The 19008-nt window shown below is 36.9% G+C and overlaps 3 protein-coding genes across 5 annotated transcripts; 2 read left to right on the top strand and 1 right to left on the bottom strand.

The window, feature by feature from the left end:
• Positions 1–1966: 1966 nt before the first annotated feature.
• Positions 1967–3676, top strand: LOC121804757 (F-box protein SKIP2-like). The gene has a single exon (XM_042204409.1). The coding sequence runs from the start codon at positions 2017–2019 to the stop codon at positions 3556–3558; it is 1542 nt and encodes a 513-aa protein (XP_042060343.1). The 5' UTR covers positions 1967–2016; the 3' UTR covers positions 3559–3676.
• Positions 3677–7734: 4058 nt separating this feature from the next.
• Positions 7735–12073, top strand: LOC121805408 (small RNA degrading nuclease 1-like). 2 transcript variants are annotated; one of them, XM_042205251.1, is made up of 13 exons: positions 7735–7896; positions 8122–8195; positions 8466–8648; positions 8736–8825; positions 8904–8972; positions 9205–9345; positions 9479–9595; positions 9675–9744; positions 9924–10021; positions 10181–10303; positions 10378–10485; positions 11187–11282; positions 11422–12073. In XM_042205251.1, exons 2-13 carry the CDS (start codon positions 8163–8165, stop codon positions 11749–11751), a joined length of 1458 nt encoding a protein of 485 aa, XP_042061185.1. In that variant the 5' UTR covers positions 7735–7896; positions 8122–8162; the 3' UTR covers positions 11752–12073. The 2 variants fall into 2 exon arrangements, with proteins under 2 accessions (XP_042061185.1, XP_042061184.1); XM_042205250.1 differs by having other exon boundaries at positions 7735–8195.
• A 36-nt stretch (positions 12074–12109) lies between these two features.
• On the bottom strand, positions 12110–18167 carry LOC121805407 (phosphatidylinositol 3,4,5-trisphosphate 3-phosphatase and protein-tyrosine-phosphatase PTEN2A-like). Of its 2 annotated transcripts, XM_042205248.1 has the most exons (13): positions 17991–18166; positions 17055–17472; positions 16198–16299; positions 16061–16117; positions 15104–15169; positions 14238–14414; positions 14048–14134; positions 13902–13966; positions 13752–13828; positions 13541–13587; positions 13232–13362; positions 12892–12961; positions 12110–12745 (listed from the first exon to the last, which is right to left on the bottom strand). In XM_042205248.1, the coding sequence occupies exons 2-13, from the start codon at positions 17460–17462 to the stop codon at positions 12233–12235; spliced, it is 1800 nt and encodes a 599-aa protein (XP_042061182.1). In that variant the 5' UTR covers positions 17463–17472; positions 17991–18166; the 3' UTR covers positions 12110–12232. The 2 variants fall into 2 exon arrangements, with proteins under 2 accessions (XP_042061182.1, XP_042061183.1); XM_042205249.1 differs by lacking the exon at positions 14048–14134 and having other exon boundaries at positions 17991–18167.
• Positions 18168–19008: the final 841 nt, after the last annotated feature.

Below are 19008 nucleotides of genomic sequence, written 5' to 3'. Positions count from 1 at the left end.
ACTCCTAATACCAAATCATGGGAATTATTGTTTTGTCTCGTGGCAACATAATTTTTGACATATTAATAAAATAAGAAAAATATAAAAAAATAATAAATATTATTAATTGTGCAAACTAGGCCCACCTCAAAAAAGAATGTTAAAATTAGAAGTTACATAGACCATAATTAAGATTAGAAAGTATTAAGAGCATTCACAATAGCGGTGAACGGATCGGCTAGCCGATTCCCGGTGCTGGCCGGTTCGCTCGCCGAACCATTGCAGGCGGCGAGCGGCAATTCGGCGAGAAAATCGACGAGCGCATGCTGATTTTTGGACGCTGGCCGATCCGCTCACCGGTCGGCTGGCCGCCATTGCAGGCTCCCGATCGGCGAGCGATCGGCCAGCCTATTTGGAGGCCTATACGTCCAGTGAGATAAACCGGCTGATACAAAGGGCCTTGCAGCCGGCGGTACCTCGACCTCGACCCATTGTCCACCACCGAGCAGTGATTGAACGGGATCACGTAGTTGCACATCAGCGGCTATATGAATACTACTTCGCACAGGAGCCGCGGTTTAACGCCAACCTTTTCAGGCGGCGTTTTAGGATGAGCATGGCCATGTTTATGCGTTTTGTTGACGCTTTGGAGCATCGATATCTGTGTTTCCGCTTCAGGCACAATGCGGCTGGCAGACCCGGCCACACACCTATTCAAAAGTGCACTGCGGCAATCAGGCAGTTGGCCTACGGAGGCGCGTCAGACATGTGGGACGAGTACCTCCACATCGGTGAGACGACTGCCCTTGAATATATGAAGTATTTCTGTCAGGGCGTGGTTGAAATATTCCGTGATCAGTACCTTCGAAGCCCTATCCCCGAAAACTGCCTGGAGCTGATGCAGATGCACGGGGAGAAGCATGGGTTCCCGGGTATGTTAGGCAGCATAGATTGTATGCATTGGGAGTGGAAGAACTGTCCCGCTACCTGGAAGGGGTTCTACACAACCGGCTACAAGGGAAAGAATCACACGATGATCCTCGAGGCCGTAGCTGATTACCGGCTGTGGATTTGGCATGCGTATTTTGGGGTAGCCGGGTCGAACAACGACCTCAACGTCCTCAACTCGTCGCCCCTTTTCAACGAGCAGTGCCAGGGCGTCGGTCCGACCATCAGTTTTGTCGCCAACGGCAACCGGCATGATATGGGCTACTACTTGGCGGATGGGATATACCCTAGGTGGCCCGTCTTTGTGAAGACGATCAGATGCACATCAGATGAGAGGAAGACCTACTTTGCGGAACGACAGGAGTCGGCGCGCAAGGATGTGGAACGCGCATTTGGTGTGCTCCAGTCTCGATGGGCGGCAATTAGGGGTCCAACGCGTTTGTGGCATGTCAACTGCATTGCTGATATAATGTACGCATGTATTATCATGCACAACATGATTGTCGAAGATGAAGGTGTACAACTGACTAGTTGGGCCAACGACGATAATGAAGCCGGTCCAAGCCACGGCGGGGCCGCCCCCAACGTACGAAGCGGGGTACCTCACGATGAAGCCGGCCACCTCCAAGCACATGCCGACATGCGCCAAGTGGATGCTCATATTCGACTCAAAAAGGATTTAATTGAAGAGTTGTGGGCGCGGAGGACTGCACGACGTTAGTTTTTTTTTAATTATGTAATTTTTTTAATAAATGTATTTTTTTAAATTAAATATTATTATTGAATTTTCCCGTATTTGTGTCTTAAATTTAATTCCGTATTTTGTGTGAGTGTTAATTAATTTTTTTTTTATAATTTTGTTTACTGTGGCTAGCTTATAACTAGCCTATTGCTTGCCCAGCTGCTTGTCCTGATGATGTGACAGGAGGAATTTTTAATGCTAATGATGTGGCAGGAGGAGTTTGTGGCTAGGCTATGGTTAGCCTATTGCTATTGGAGATACTCTAATAATATCATGAGATTTAAGGAATGGCTAGGCAGAGTGTTGTCTCTCTTGTTTGAGTTTGAGTTTGAGTTTGAGTTGCAGAAATGGGGCAAGCTCCTTCCACCCACGGCCACGGCTACTCTCCCGGCGCATCCAATCGCTTTCACGACCACCACCACCATCTCTGCGACTCCTCCAATTTCCACCTCCTCGACCACACAGCCGAGATCCCCGACGAGTGCTTGGCTCTCATCTTCCAATCCCTCCCCTCCGCCGACAGGAACTCCTGCTCCTTAGTCTCCCGCCGCTGGCTCTCCGTCGACTCCCAGAGCCGCCACCGCCTCGCCCTCAACGCCTCCTCCCCCCTCTCCCCCCACCTCCACTCCCTCCTCTCCCGATTCGACTCCGTCACCAAGCTCGCCCTCCGCTGCGACCGCAAATCCGTCAGCATCGACGACGACGCCCTCTCCCTCATCTCCCTCCGCTGCCCCAACCTCTCCCGCCTCAAGCTCCGCGGCTGCCGCCAGATCTCCGATGTCGGGATGCTTGCCCTAGCCTCCAATTGCAAATCCCTCCGCAAATTCTCGTGCGGATCCTGTATGTTTGGGGCCAAAGGCATCAACGCCCTCCTCGACAACTCCTCCTCCCTGGAGGAGCTCTCCGTCAAGCGATTGCGCGGAATCAACGACGGATTCGCCGCCGAGCCAATCGGCCCCGGCGCCGCCGCCGCTTCAATCAAATCAATTACGCTCAAGGAGCTCTACAACGGTCAGTGCTTCGCTCCTTTGATTGTTGGATCTAGGAATTTGAAAACGCTCAAGATTTTGAGGTGTTTGGGGGATTGGGATCGATTGCTCGAGAGCATCACTTTGGGGAAAAATTGTTTATCAGAGATTCATTTAGAGAGGCTGCAGGTGAGCGATTTCGGTTTAATTGCGATTTCCAAGTGCCCTAATTTGGAGATTTTTCACCTGGTGAAAGCGCCTGATTGCTCCAATTTGGGGATTTTAGCAATTGCTGAGAAATGTAGGGTTTTGAGAAAAGTCCACATTGATGGGTGGAGGACTAACAGAATTGGGGATGAGGGTTTGCTCGGCATTGCGAAGAACAGTGCGAATCTCGTTGAATTAGTCCTGATTGGAGTGAATCTGAGCTCCACGAGCTTGACTGCGATGGCGATGAACTGCCGGAAATTGGAGAGATTAGCTCTATGTGGGAGTGAGACCATCGGAGACGATGAGATCACTTGTGTTGCAGCTAAATGTGTGGCTTTGAAGAAGCTCTGCATAAAGGGATGTCGCGTGACGGATTCTGGGATCGAGGCGTTTGCGTTCGGGTGCCCTAATTTGGTGAAGATCAAGGTGAAGAAGTGCAGGGGGGTGACGGCTGAGGTTGCGGATTGGCTGAGGGCGAGGAGGGTGACGCTGTCGGTGAGCTTGGATGCCGATGAGGTGGAGCCTGAGGCAGCCACGGCCACGGATTACTCGCTCGACTTCCCTCCAATGGGCAATGCTCCACCGTCTACGAGCAATGCTGCAGCGCCGAGGCTCCCGAATAAGTCCAGGCTTAGCCTTCTTGCTGGAAGGGCGCTTGTGGCTTGTTCTTTTAGAAGGTTATCAAATGCTAATGCTGCTTCAAATCCATAGAGATGCATTGTTTTCTTGATTCAATCTTGATGTTGTTTGTGTGTAAACTGTCCAATTCACAAAGATCCCTTTTTTACTATAATGTTCAACATGATATGGTTATATCTTTGCTTCTTGAGTTCTTGGACATGAAATTTTTTTGTGTTTTACTTATTTCTTTTTTTGTGTTTTACTTATTTCTTTTTTTGTGTGTTTTATTTCTTGATTTCTTAGTGACATTTAGTTCTTGCATGTATGGCACTGTTTCATTGAACTACACTGTTTTCCCTTCATATGTTTTTCAAGTCATGGGTGTATTTTGATATCTTGAGCAAATGGGTGTATTTGGTTTGGTGGATTGGTCTACCTAATGAGCCTTGGCTTTTCTATTAAATAAATTTGGGTTTTAACTCAATCTTGGGTTTGAGTAGATTTGGGCCAATTTGATCTTTGACTAACTGAATTGGTGCTAGATCATAATGGTAATGTTTAGCAATTCAAGAGACTAAATAGTCTTGATCGTGTGATGTAATAATTCTATAAATTTGGGACACGTCGTAGGCATATAAGTAAATTATTGTTCTCGTGGACTTTGAATCAGTCACAGGCATTTAGTTGGCTAAGTGTGGCTTGCTAGTTGCTAGCACTTGTCTGATTTGAATTTGATGTTTTGTTTATTCATTTAGTGAATAAATTTTGCAAATCAAATTCAAATCCCAGTTTTCAAAAGTTTCGCAAGTTAAACAATCAAACTTTTAAAACATTACAATAATGTCTGGTCTTTCAGATTAATCTCGTTCTTCAATTATTGCGCAAATTTGTAATAGGGATTCAAATATTTATTCAAAACCAAAATTTGAAATAGGGATTCGAATAGATGACTTTTTTTTTAGCAAATATCTACCCTACTCCCTCTATCCCACAAAGTTTGTCCCAATTGGAATCTACCATAAAATAGACATTAAATACACCGTTCAATCTCCTTCCTTTAATACAAAGTCAAACAATTTCTTAAAACCCGTGCCGAATCATAGGGGCAGAGCCAGGAATTTGCAAGTAGGAGGAAAAATTTATTTATGAAGAAATTTTAAGAATTTGAATTTGAGGAGGGTCATTCAGTGAGAAATTAAAAGAAATAAATTTTACAATTGGTAATATATACATGGAATAGAAAATATGAGGTGGGGCAAATGCCCCTCCTATGCCTTTACTAGATCCGCCCCTACCGGATCAAACTGTGACAATCTTTGTGGACGGAGGAAGTAACACTTTAGTATAGATATAAAAACATGTTTCAAGAATTTTTTCTTCAAAAAATGCTAATTACTCCATCCGTTTTCTAAAAATAGTACTCCCTCCGTCCCATAATAGATGACACACTTGGAGATTGACACGAGATTTTAGGTGATGTTGTTTTGTGTGTTAGGTGGAGAGAGAAAATAATATATTTATATTAATGTGAGTGGGGGCTTTTTCCAAAAAAAGAAATGTGACATCTTTTGTGGGACAAACTAAAAAGGAAAGTGTGACATCTATTATGGGATGGAGGGAGTAGTAATTTTGGAAACGACACGGTTTAATGCAAAATTGGTAAAGTAAAATAGATGAAAGAAAAAGTAGTGGAATTAGTGTTAGTGGATTGTGGAGTCCATTTCCAAAAATACAAAGTATATTTTTAGGAAATGAAGCAAAAATGAAAGAGTTTCTAATTTTAGGAAACTGGGGGAGTATAATATTTCATTATTGTATTTTAGTATTCCCCCAATCCATGAAAAATAGTCTCATTTTGCCATTTTAGGATGTACACAAAAAATAGTCTCATTTCTAAAAAATGGAGAGTTTATCTCTTATACTTTACCCATTTTTTCTCCATATCTCTATTACTTTACCAACTTTTTCTCATTTCCTCTTACTTTACCAATTTCTCATTAAAACTCGTGCCGTCCACAAATGGAACTGTTTTTTATGGACGGAGGGAGTACAAAATTAGTAGCTGCAAGGTTAGGATAGTGCAAAGCACAAGTGTGACTGAATATATTTGTAAACCTCAATTCGATATTTCATTATTCAAATACCAATTTTGGACCCCTAATGACATAGTATATTAGTAGCAGGAAGGTTAGGGTAGTGCAAAGCGCAAGTACAAATTGAATTTATTTGTAAACACCAATATGATAGTGCAATTCATTATTCATATACAAGTATTTGGATCTCCAACAACCACATCTCATTTATTATTCATATACAAGTATTTGGATCCCCAATAACCACATCTCATTTAACGACTTTTTCATTGTCTCTAATTTGAAGCCTTAGCAGAACCTAAGACGCATGACCAAAGGACAAATGCATTTTCAACGTTGGGAGAATACACAGTACAAATTATACTTATGCTGTTATCTAATACTACACATCAATTTAAGTACAAACATAATATTTTCAAAAAATTAATAAATTTCATCATAATTTTATACTCCTCTGTCCCACTATAAAATTTAGAAAATATTTTATAGACAATGGTAGTAATATATTGTAATAAAAAAGATATTATCAATATCGTTACAAATATGATTAATAATTTATTGTACAAATTATTATATTTATAGATATGCATTACAATAATTTAATTATGCCATAATAAGTTTTATTTACAAACCAATAAAATGAAAAAAAAATATATATCTTTAAAGTATAAATTATGATGACTCAACTATTTTGGCACAACCCGAAAAGAATAAAAATTGTTAATTAGTATGGTTTGTTGATATGAATTTATTTTAAAATTTATTATATTTAAAAATAAAAAATAATAACAATAATATATACTTATAATAATAAATTTTATTATTATTTCGTCAATCTTCTTCATATGATATATTATGGAGTATTAAAAGATTGATGAAAGCATGATCAATATACCATTAAAAGTATAAATTATAAGTATTTATTATATTAATTATTATTTCACAAATAATTTTTTAAATAAATGATTACCAAATACTACTATAATAAGTATGATGGTTAAAGAGAGAGTTAGTAGAAAATGAATAACATGTTTTGTCAAAAGAATAAATGGCTCAACTACTTTGGCACAACTCAAAAGAAATAAAACCGAGTTACCTTGGAATAAAAGGGAATAAAAGGGAGTACCTATAATTTAATTGGTTAGTGTATATTAAAATTTTAATATTTCAAAATATTTTTATTCTATATAATTATGTGTAGATCATTTTGTATTATTATTATTATTATTATTATTATTATTATTATTATTGTCTTGGTCATACTTTATGTACAATTTATTATTTTAAAAATATTATTGTTTTTCACTTTTTTACTTTAAATTTAATATTTTAAATAAATTCATGTCAATAAATACTAATCCCTCCACATACACCATGACCAATTTTATTTACAAATGTCGTTACACGTATGAGGTCATGAGCTAATAGGAGAGTGTTATATTGCTAACTTACCCTTAAACTGCTAACTACAACTAAATGTTAGATATTAGATTTTTAAATCAAGGGCCACGATCATTCACCTTCGAGTATCAATACATTGAAACAAAAAATATCAATTAGGGTATTTATGTCAATTAACAACAAATTAGTGGTAACTAACTTTTAAAAAATATTTAAAAACTTAAAATGCATATAACTGTCTCGATTTAAATTATTTTTCATACAATATTAAATTCAAAATAATTTTATAAGGATTCTAACGAGATCCTAAATGCATATGTTTCGATGTAAAAAATTGATATTATTTTCGTAAATTTTCATATATTTCAGCAACTATTTAATGTCAATATAACTAACAAATTATGTCAACTTAATACATGTAAAATGTTAATATGAAACTGTGTTGACTTATGGAAAACATGGTGTTGATATGTTTAATTAGTTGATATTTTGATCTAAAACCCTAAATTTTGAGTTGTTATTATCTTTTTAATATTAAAAAATAAAAAATGAATTTTTACACATAATAATTTATAGACCATTAGATCTTTAAAATCTTATAATATTAAATTAGTTGTAGTTAATAATTAAGAGGTGGAGTAGTAATTGATCACACCCATGAGCTAATATATAATGATTTAATTTATCATTTAGTATTTGTACGGAACCATGAATTATTTGAGGCCCAATACTTAGGGCTCATTTTAAAAATTATGAAAGGCCCAAATTCTAATCATCCAAACCTCATACTCTTTCTCTCCCGCCGTCGTCGTCTTCTTCTTCTTCTTCCATTTCCGACGAAACACTCTCACTCTTCTTCCTTCTTCTCCCGACTTTCTTAACTAGTTTATTTAGTTATTTATAAACAATTCAAGTTCAAATTTTTGCTCCAAAGGTAGTATCCAACGTCAAATTCATATTAGAATTGCAAGTAATCGTTGTTGCTGTTGTCGATTCGTCGCAACCATATTTTCAGTCAGATTCTTCAAATTCGTTAGCTTTTATTGACAAGAGTTTGATATAAAGCACAACTTATTTTGCCGCGAAAATATCATCACTGCGATTTATTCAGCTTTGGTATTTAGTGTAATAAACTTCACTTCTGCATAAACCCTAACAGGAGAGAATTCCGAATTTCGCCCACGTTTTTCAAAGCCAACAATGGACGAGTTAGTCGCCTCTGCAAAAAAGGAGGTGAGTTTTTTACATAGATATATGCATCAGCTCAAGCTGTTTCCTCATTGTTAATGTGTTTTTTTTGGTTAAGTGATGTTTGTGTGTTTCCTCTGCTGCTGTTTATTACAACTGAATGTGATTTCAAAATCCCTTGCTTGAGAACTTGGTTGCTTAATGATTTTTTTGCTTTTACATGTTTGTATACTTGAGATGATAACAGTGGTATTATTAGATTTTGGTTTTATTCCTAGCTTAAAGTTTGCATTTTGTCTGTACTTTTCTCATTAGGTTTTAGTAGAAATGGTGAAATTATCTCAGAAGAAAGGAATGGCTGGGAGTAAAGGTTGTTGGAAAGAATTTCTCAAAGCCCATGACAAGAAGTTTGGGGCAAGTTTGAGCGATCCTTCCCGAAGGTCTGTTGACGATTTATGTGCCTTTTTGAAGACTTTCTTGCAAGACGATGATTTGAAGGTAAGCATAGGTTTGGGCGAATTTTATATTTGTTGATTGAAATGTGTGCACAAGTATTGAAAATTGTTCTTACATGTCGTGTTACAGTTCTTCAAGCAAGTATTGAAGTGTCATTCTAACCGCCAAGATGTGGAACAACTTAAGAAAGATTCTCCTGATGATGAAACTGCTGAACAGGTTTGAATTGAGCATCTTTATCTATGGTTAAGGACCTTGATAATGAAACCGCTTACCGAGTTGTTTGTATTAATGCAGAAGCTAGTTCGTTTGACTTTGGAGCATCCTCAGTACCCTGTAGATTATTCCTTCCCCTCGCATGAGCTGGTAGGTTTATTAAATTTATCTGTATGCATACCTATGAAATATGTTTGTAATTGCCACATAAAATACTGTTCATGTTTCAACATTCTTAATAGTTAATATACAATGGGTTAGCCAACACTTATCGTCAAATTGCCTTATGTTGCATTATGCAATTTTTCATCAATTTTTTCATGTGTATTATGGTGCTTTTGTTGGTAGTTTCACCTGTCTGCCATTTTTTTATTCTCGGTAGGAATGGATGGTTGTAAAATATAAAAAGAAGTCAAAGGCAATGAAGTCTACAGAGATTATTGCTATAGATTGTGAGATGGTTCTTTGTGAAGATGGAACTGAAGCTTTGGTGAAGGTCTGTGCAGTAGACCGCCATTTGAAGGTATCCACGCCAAACACTATTGTTCAATATATTTCAAAAAACACTTGGTTGAACATTTTATCTGTTCGGCATCAATGGTTTTCCTGCTTATGTGCATGCCTATTAAAATTTAATTTCTTTTTTTTAATCGTAGGTTAAACTTGATAAAGTTGTAAATCCAAACAAAGCTATTGCTGATTATCGAACGGATATAACTGGAATCTCTGCAAAAGATTTGGATGGAGTGACTTATACATTGAATGATGTGCAGGTATACTTTTCTGTTGTTTAGATACATCAACATCTATATTCTGATTTCTCATTTGTTTGCTTTATGTGGCATGTTACAGAAGTCCATGAGGAAGTTACTATCACATGAAACCATTTTAGTTGGCCACAGTCTCAATAACGATCTCCAAGGTAAGTTCCATTGCTTTACATGTTAAACTTATACATACATGATGTCCAGCTAATGATTATAGGCCCGTATTGTTAATTTTTATGCTAGTTCGACTCTGTATGATATGTTAAACTCTTTTGAATGATGATTTGTTGGTAATCTCCTATATTTCTTATTTTCTGTCTTTTGTTTTTGGCAGCATTGAAGTTAGACTGCACAAGGGTGATTGACACGTCATATGTCTTCAAGTACGCAAATCGGACGAACAGAAAACCTTCACTGAGTTTGTTGTGTAAGGTAGGCTTTATTTCCATGAGTTTGGACAGATGCTCTGTGGAACATCTTATTCTCAATTCCACCATCTTGCCATATTAATGTATCAATCCTTCTTGGAGCAGTACCCTTTATGCCTTATTTGTTACCGATCCTTATTCTGTTCCCTGTTTGGTATGCCAGGCTTTGTTAGGCTATGAGCTCCGGAAGGGAAGTCTGCACAACTGTTTGGATGATGCACGTGCCGCTATGAAGCTTGTATTGGCCAGATTAGAGGGAAAGATTGATGATATTGTAGCTGAGGAGGTGACATCAATTGGCATTCACTTTATTCTAGAACATTTTAATCATGACATGCACTCAGATGCATTTTATTTCAGGTAAAAGACTTGGATAAGGCGAGGTTGCTCATACATAGGGTCCCTGCCAACGTTTCCGTTGAAGATTTGAAGAATGTTCTTCCTGGAGACTTTTCTATTGAAGTGAAGGTTAGATAAATCTACTCAGTCATTTCTTTAATTGACAATGCCTTGACTTCTTATGGCTTATAACCAGGACAACAAATCCACCAAACATTCATCAATTGCTTACCAAATAAAACTAATTCGTATCAAAGACCATCATTCTTATTTTATTTCAATCAATTAGTGCAATCCATCATAGATTTATATCAAGCTCTTCAACTATCAATGTTATCAAATAGCGGATATGGCTGCCCCATGGCACTATGGCATGGCGTTCTGTGGTGGAAATGCCATAGCACCGCCATATCCGCCATTTGACAACATTGCGTGTGTACTGCATTTAGGAATGGGGCCTTATGCAAGAAACATGGATGTTAGAGCTGTATTTTATGCTTTATTAATTGTTTTAAGAGTTTTAGATGATATATTTTTGTTATTTGCCAATTTTTGAATTATGTATAAATAAAAAATATTATTTTATTTATTTAATTATTGACCGCCATATCCGCCATACTAATACGCTATATCCCTGTGGCGGTTTTTAGGCGAACCGCCATAAGCCTCCATACGAGATTGATAACACTGTCAACTATACTATCTTCTGCCATTTTTGGCATATGATGCCTTTGCCATCTTGAAAATGTGCCATGACTACTTTCGATAAGCTTTAAATATGATAACATCCTCAATCATCATTGTATGCCATTTGATAAGTTCATCTGCAGGTAAAAAAAGGAAAAACATATTCAGCCTTTGCTATATTCAGCACTCAGCAAAAGGCAATCAAGGCATTCGAAAATATTGACGGTGAACTGGAAAAGGTGTGTAATCGTTGTCTGTATTACTTTCTTGTGCGTGTCCATTAGAATGTTCCAGACCTAAAGAAAACTGATATTGATAAAATCCATCTTACTATTGTCCATTTATTAATTTTGATGCGTTTTAATCCAAATTTGCTAGGACTCATGTGGACGGCCACAAAAGCTTGTAAAGTTTGAGCTTGATTCTGGAACAACTGGTTCATTTTATGTATGTAAAATTGTTGCTGACAATTCTGTTGGCGATGAAACAAAGAAGAGGCCAGCAGAAAATGACAGTCTTGGGACAGCGAAAAAGCCAAGAACAGATGAAACTTTGGTACAGCTTGAGGATTCTAATAAATGCTTGGATCATTGCGAAATGCATCTGAAAGAGATCGTAAGATTGGAGCAAGAGCTAAGTCAAAGAGAAACTGAAATATCGAGCTTGAATAAAATAATTGCTGCACTTGCAAGGAAACAAGGACTCTAGAACAGTTCTATGTTAATGTCTGAGAGCAGGCTTGCTTTGGACAAAATGGTGACATCTATTAACGAAATAGGCGATTTTACGAGGTCTGTGATTGATCTTGAAAGCCATCGGCCCCTTCTGTGAGAAGCATGGTGAAGAAAGGAGAAGGTAGCCTTGGTGACTAATTCGCATTTGCAGCCAGTCAATGCTGCTTCTGTATTTTTAGTATCTTACATTTTCTTTTCCTTATTTGGATTTTTTTTCCAGTTCATTGAGTTGCTGTAGTTTTGTTGAAGTCCTATAATAGGACTAAAATTTTGAGTGAACATTAACATTTTGAGCCCTTAAAGCTTTATTTGAATTGTTTGTAGGTGCAGTATTTTGGAAAGTAAAAAAGTTCTTTTAAATAGAACAGAATGATAAATCTAAACAAGATCCAATTTTGGGACCAACTTAAAAAGAATAACACATAATCCAGAATATCCATATGATCTTGGTCTCTTCATTCACTTTCATCATCTTCATCATCTCCAAAACTGAAAACTGAAGCATCTGCTGCAATGGCCTTGATGTCTGTGGAGCCCATGTTGGGGATTGTGGAAGGAGGTCTCTCAACCTCATCAACTTTTACTTCTTTCGACTGAGTCTGAGAGCTCGTTGACTCCCTACCCACCGAAAGACGTTCCATTTGATGAGATACAGATGAGACACGCTCAGATTTGCTGGCCTGTTCGGACTGTGGAGCAGTTCCTGCAACGGGGATGGGGCGCTGATCCACCGATCTGCTTCTTGAAGGTGCAGGTTCTTCTCCATCACTGTCCGAAAATACATCGTCATCATTGTTTTGTTTATTCTGTTGAGAAGAAGGGTCTTTATTTTCACTACTTGAAGGAGCATCCCGCTGTTTTCCATCTGCTCCCTTTGTACTGTCATCAGCTCTCGTCTTCGATGGGGCAGTTCCATCGTAATCTACCATAACAATTTCGACGTGAAACCCTGGTGAAGGCAACTTTCTCTGCAGGTGATAGTGCCATCAAATTGTTAGTGAGAGCAGACACAAAAAAAAGAAAGAAACTTGCTCCTCATCCTTATTCCACAAGAAAGGAGTGACGTATTCGTGGTTGTCGTGAAACCATTAAAATTGATATCAAAGGAGCTTACCTTATCGAAATCATCAAGGGTAGAAGCAGCTAGAATCACTCTATTTTCCATCAATGATGTGTTCATCCAACTGAGTACAAAAAAAAATTGGTTAAGGTGTATTTAACAGTTATGCTAATTATGTATTTCCGAACAGATATATGAAGGTAATGTAAGAAAGAACATATGAGCTGTTACAGATATCATATCATGAACGCACTGTCACAACAACAGGCTAACTCTATGAATCTGTTACCCCAATCAAACTACGAAAACCTAGTTAATGAATCCTCAAATGCAGTTTATAGAATATAAGCGTTTGTATAGACGATAGAGATAATGAAAATGATAATGTACAGACCAGTAGAAATCTCCTTGGTGATCATGAAAATGAACCTTGAAGTCTCCCACTAGTTCAGTAAGACCGGGTTCCCCTGGCAAGGCAAAAACCACAATTCCCTTCTTTTGTGCACGGATCCAGAAATCTTCAGGCTGCAGAGCAGAAAAGATGAATGTCATATAGTGATCAAGAACTGATGGAATAAGATCTCAAAATCTCAAGCAGAATCAAGGTGAAATACAGGAGATTATCTGTTATTCAGAAAAGAAATTAAAAAAATGCACAACTATATTCTAATACAATCAGATTAAGGTAACCCAAGAAAGATACCATGAGATCCTTGGTTTTTGGATGCTTCTTTGTGGAAAACAATGCTCCTGTAAAATTATAGTTCATGGGTAAGCAGGAGAGTGAGAATAATTGCATAATCATTCTCAAATGAAAGGCGCTGGGAAAAATTCAACAATATTAGTATTTCTTGGAAGATGGCGAAATGGATTCAACACTTTGAATGAATAGAAAAGCAAATTTGACTGATTACCATTATGATTAGATATTGTAATAGAAGGTCTGACCCAATATGGACAATTGTGAAGCCTAAACCCTCTTAACATGCACCTGCAACACGATGTTGTCAGTACCTTTATAAAATCAACCTTCTGCATCGGGAAATAAATGTTCAGAAATGTACCTACGTCCAGGGGGAGCTTCACCATTAAACTGCGTCAAGATCCGCTCAAAATATTTCACGTACCTCTGATTAATTCACGAAAAAGTCAGTAGTGTCTTGTATGCTAGATTCCACAGAATCGTTGTATAAGGGAGTATATTACTAACAATCTGGCTTGGAAGAATAAGACCCTTCCCATCGACACATCTTTGTTGGTTATAGTAACTAATGCAGTCCTCAGCAGTTGGGAAGAACTGCAGTTAGGGACAAAGTTAAAGTTTTTCGATAACAAATAAAAAAGGAGCTGAACCTCCCTGAAAACAGGACCGATATTTTTCTTGTAAAAATAAGTTTTACCTTTAAGAACAGAAGAAGGCTGCATATCATCAATCCTGTCCTTGCCTTCCCAGCTTTACAGTGAACAACTACCACATTTAAAATGTCCTCCTTCAACCATGAGTAAGCACTTTGACAGAACAATTTTATGAGATGGATAGGGGGGCAATTGTGATCGTCAAATGGGAAACATGCAACCTGAACAAAAATGAACAAGTTATACAATGCTCATTTCTTATACAAGTGCATTTGTCTTGTTTAATTTTTAGTGAAACTTAGATGACTTACACATTTTCACGTTCCAGTTGGATCAAACTAAAATAAAATGAGCAAACTGGTTTTATTCTGGATTCAGCTCTCATTTCTTATTCTTTTTAATTTTTATGTATCCCCTGATCAATAAAGTCACACAAAAAGAAGCTCAAACCTTGCGAACAACTCTAGGTAACAACATCAAAGTAACTATTTAGCACCTTGACCTGATAAACCTCCCTTCACAAACTGAGACCCCAAGAACCCTGCCCGAATTTAAGAAGCAACAAACAACTATCTTTCCAGTATTTCTTTTGTGAACAATAAAAAAGAATCACAACACAATAATCAGCTGACTATTTTAGGCAAGGTAGTTCATTTCTTAAAAATACCAATGGACTATATATGGTGAGTGCAGGAAGGTGAAAAGGTGAAAAGGTGAATACAAGCAGTTGTACATTTTTACTTTCTTGATTGAGTACTATGATAATTTCAACTTTTTCAGATAAAACAATATCCAATCTTAGAGGTTATCAAATGGACCATCTTATGCACTTTAGCTGGATCTTATACGTTTGAATAGTTAAAGCACATTCATTCAGTTCAAAGTAAATATTTTCACACCATGTATGTACCTTTCCCTCAAATAGTGAAGCATCATACAACCTCTCTGAACAAAGATTATATACTTTATATTTTCCCTGCAAATATAAAACTATTTCAGAAACATAAAAATGTAAAGAGAATCGTAGAAGACAAATTATGTGAATGTGACCTAGGCACCGGAGACATTATCAAACCACAAGCTAGATGGAAAAAATTAAGATACTATTGAGAACGTACAAATATGGGAATAATGGGATTCAAATCTACCAATATTATCCTTAGTATCCAAGTGAATTCTCTTCACTCAAAGTTTATGCCCTGTCGAATTAGCTATGATAGTTGAGCAGCAGTAATTGTTAGGTTTATTGATTATATACCCCCTCCACCCACCCTAAGTGACACATTTTCCTTTTTGGGATGTCCCACCCTAAATGACACATTTCTTAATATAGAAATGTCACAGTTACTTATCTCTTACTTTATTCTCTCCACTTAACTCACAAAACAACACTACATAAAATCCCGTGCTGAAAAGCAAATGCACCACTTAGGGTGGGACGGAAGGAGTATATCTTTAGTCATTGTTGAGTCTTATTTTTTTAGTTCAGCGAGTCTTTGATTATTATGTTAATTTTCTAAATATTAAGTTGTTGAGTCAAACCCATAATAAGCATATAGTCCCTGAGTTTTACTAGGATTTAGTCAATTTCATATTTTTCAGGCTATTGTGTCATACATTTCACCATTCAGAAATATAACTTGGAGTTCAGCAAATACGTGGCTCTTCGGAGGAGTGTTTGTTACTTTCAGTTCTTGCGTTCGTTTCGTCATCTCAATCATCTTTACGGTATCAATTGGTCCAACCTAAATACCACTACCACATAGAAACAACAATGTGCTTTATTGAGGTGGAGACGTGGAGTATCATGTATGGACTCTTTTACTTTTGGTTGTACGCAGAAAAGAAAATGCTTCTAGAAAGATACCTTGTGATGAGTCTCAAAAAACTTGATCACTTCCTCCATATGATTCCGATAAAATCCCTGTATAATGTTTGGAGCACATTCATAAGAGAGACCCAGAAAAATCAATGGGGATTTCGAGATATTAAAGGGGCCTTAACCTCAAAATATCCAAATAAACCAGAGCTTAGGTCACCAGCAGGGAACCCCATAGCGATTATGTTCTCGGTTATATATGTCATATCTAAGTCGAATCCTCCTTCCTGATTACAGTTGAAAGATAAAGCGATTTATAAACCAAATTTATTGTTATATAACATGTAGACTATGAAAAGAAGAAAAAGAGAGAGACTGATGAGGGGTTACATTCACAAACAATTGATTGTTTGCTTACGCTATATAAAGAGCCACGAAGCATAAAATGATAGATGACATACTAAACATTGCACATAAGTAATTGTTGGCAAATGAAACAATGATAACTATAACAATATCCCACATCGGTGTAATGAGAGAGCTAAAACCACTATATAAGTCACTTCTCCTATCACCAATTCGGAATTAGGATGGAACCCTATGGATTTCAATCAGTAATAATATAAGTGACGAGTTTCAAGATATAAAAATAAAAACTCAAGATACACCTCACATTCCAAGAACCATAAATCACTTGGCGCATTGTAAAGACCTGTGGCATAAAGGCGACACTCTACAAGTTAAGCCATCTGTTCGCAAGTATAAATTTTTTTTATAAAGGTAAAAAAGGGTTGTGTTGTAAACTTCATAACTAGTTAGGACTAGTTTCATTGTGATGCTAAGTTCTTTTCTACTTCTTTATTTTTTTCCCTATTATATCTGACTACAGTTTACAAGATATATCAGTGTTAGCTACCAGCAATATCAGAGCTGAAACAGCAATGGAGGTACATCTGCTCACAAAGCAATAGAGTACTTAGAAACTTAGGAAGAATGCTGAACATCTTTCTCAAAAGAAATCAGTTATGATAGCAGTTCCTACCTGGTATCTTCGCTTATTTTGTGAGACAATGTGTCTGGCTTTTACTTGCACAGCCTTCACAGCATTTAAAGAGGAATCAACTATTCCTTTAGTAAGAGATCCTATAACACCTGATTGTGCAGGCGCAGAACCTTTGTCCGCATTTTCATCCAATTTTGAAGGAATTTGCAGTCCAAGCCCACTAGCAAGGCGTGCAAAAGTGAAATTCCCAGAATTCGTTTTCTTTGGTTCCTGTTGCGCTTGCGTAAGTTTAAGACCTCTGGCCCAAGCGGAAATGGCAGATGTAGATGAAACTGAAGTTGGACCCTGTGCTGAGCTTTCTTTCTCCATGATATTGGAGGGTGAAGATCCAACATTAGAATCTTGCCCGGGCTGCGGTAGAGATGATTTGGCAGTTTCTGATTCCATTCAGATATTCCTGGTAAGATTAATTAGAGCTCAGATAGGTGGAATTAACCTCCAGAATTGCAATTTCTTACTTCTGGTACTATTCACACAACATAACCCAAAAGTGTGCAACTTTCCATCATTAACGAAAGCTCTGAACATTATACTGAGTAATTAGCACATAGATCATTCAATTTCTCCTAATCACGACACTGCAGCCTCCGAAGTTTGGAACAATAAATTCTAGTGATTTAAAATTCAAAATGTTACCTCTTGCCGACATCATTGTTCACCATATATGGCATAAATCACTTAGCTTCTAATTGCACCCAACAAACGAAACATAAACCAACAGAGCTCAGAACTAATCTTAATAAGCGCCATAATCGACGGCATTATCAAATAACAGCTGATAAAATGAAGATACTATGACACAATTGGACGAGAAATAGCGATGCATTTCACGGTATAGCAGCAAATCGAAGATATAAGCTGCAAAACATCAGATCTATCCAATCAAAATTCCTATTGAAGTAACGAAAAAATCACCTGGATTGAATATTGAGTAACTGCTCAGAAATCTTTCCCCTGAATCGCCGTGTTCAATTTGTGAATCTTCGGAAAGCTGAATTTAAGAATATATGATATGAAGAACCTGTTGACATTTAGGTTTAGCATTTGCAGAGTGAAGTGATATTGAAGAATTTGTTTTGAATAGTCGTATAATATAACCAGATTGTGATCTGATGTAAATTAATGTATACAGTAGTGTATACTTATGATCTAATATCCTCTACAGTTGACCTCACCGTCACGGCATATGACACATTCAAATGGCACCCAATTGGATAAATTTGGAAGGTTTGAAAACATAATTATCAAAGTTCAAATTTTTCTTGCAGGCAATGATAAATGTAATTTTTTTAATATTTTATATTAAAAATCAATTTATAAATATTAATTAATTTAAAATAAATTCAAGAGCATCAACAATAGCATCGGACTAATAATAGTCTAGCTAAAAACTCCTTCTGCCATATCATCATGCTCTTCCCACGGTCTAGCAATAAGCTAACCAAACAACGGCCTAGCAATAGTATTTAAAGGGGAAGGGATCATTGACTGTGCACAAATACACAAGGAGCTGTTGTTTCTAACAGTTCAATAAAATAATATATATTTGTTTATTTAATTTAATTTAGTTTAGTTTAGTTTAGTTTATTTGATTATTTTAATCATTTGTGTGGAACAGCGCACAGAGGATCCCAATCCGTATAAAAGACCTAATATAACTGATTGAGAACTGTTATAGTATTCATTGAGCGTATAATATTAATTATTCATTGCTTAATTTATTAAAAGATACAAACATGACTAGTGGCAAATGTGAGGGTATATCTTGAAAAGTATACTTTACATTGCTTTATTTGTAGTAAAACTTATTTTAAGCATTTATTAAAAGAAATTTATTTATCACAAGGTGATGCCCACTCGTCCCGCGAGTGTTTGACTGTTGGAATTTTTAACTTTTTTTAAAAAAAATGGAAAAATTCGAAAAAAAACTTGA

This window comes from Salvia splendens, chromosome 5, assembly GCF_004379255.2.
Source record: "Salvia splendens isolate huo1 chromosome 5, SspV2, whole genome shotgun sequence".
Taxonomy (NCBI): domain Eukaryota; kingdom Viridiplantae; phylum Streptophyta; class Magnoliopsida; order Lamiales; family Lamiaceae; genus Salvia; species Salvia splendens.
This window is presented reverse-complemented; position numbering and strand designations above follow the sequence as displayed.

Excerpts from the sequence above, each read along its gene's own strand:
- LOC121805408 (XM_042205251.1), top strand. The coding sequence starts at position 8,163 with ATGGACGAGTTAGTCGCCTCTGCAAAAAAGGAG. Across the intron at positions 10,486-11,186 it reads ACTTTTCTATTGAAGTGAAG|GTAAAAAAAGGAAAAACATA; the intron begins GTTAGATAAATC and ends GTTCATCTGCAG. Across the intron at positions 11,283-11,421 it reads TTGACGGTGAACTGGAAAAG|GACTCATGTGGACGGCCACA; the intron begins GTGTGTAATCGT and ends CAAATTTGCTAG.
- LOC121805407 (XM_042205248.1), bottom strand. The coding sequence starts at position 17,462 with ATGGAATCAGAAACTGCCAAATCATCTCTACCGCAGCCCGGGCAAGAT. Across the intron at positions 13,829-13,901 it reads GAAGCTCCCCCTGGACGTAG|GTGCATGTTAAGAGGGTTTA; the intron begins GTACATTTCTGA and ends ATCGTGTTGCAG. Across the intron at positions 12,746-12,891 it reads CCCTTGATGATTTCGATAAG|AGAAAGTTGCCTTCACCAGG; the intron begins GTAAGCTCCTTT and ends TATCACCTGCAG.
- LOC121804757 (XM_042204409.1), top strand. The coding sequence starts at position 2,017 with ATGGGGCAAGCTCCTTCCACCCACGGCCACGGCTACTCTCCCGGCGCA.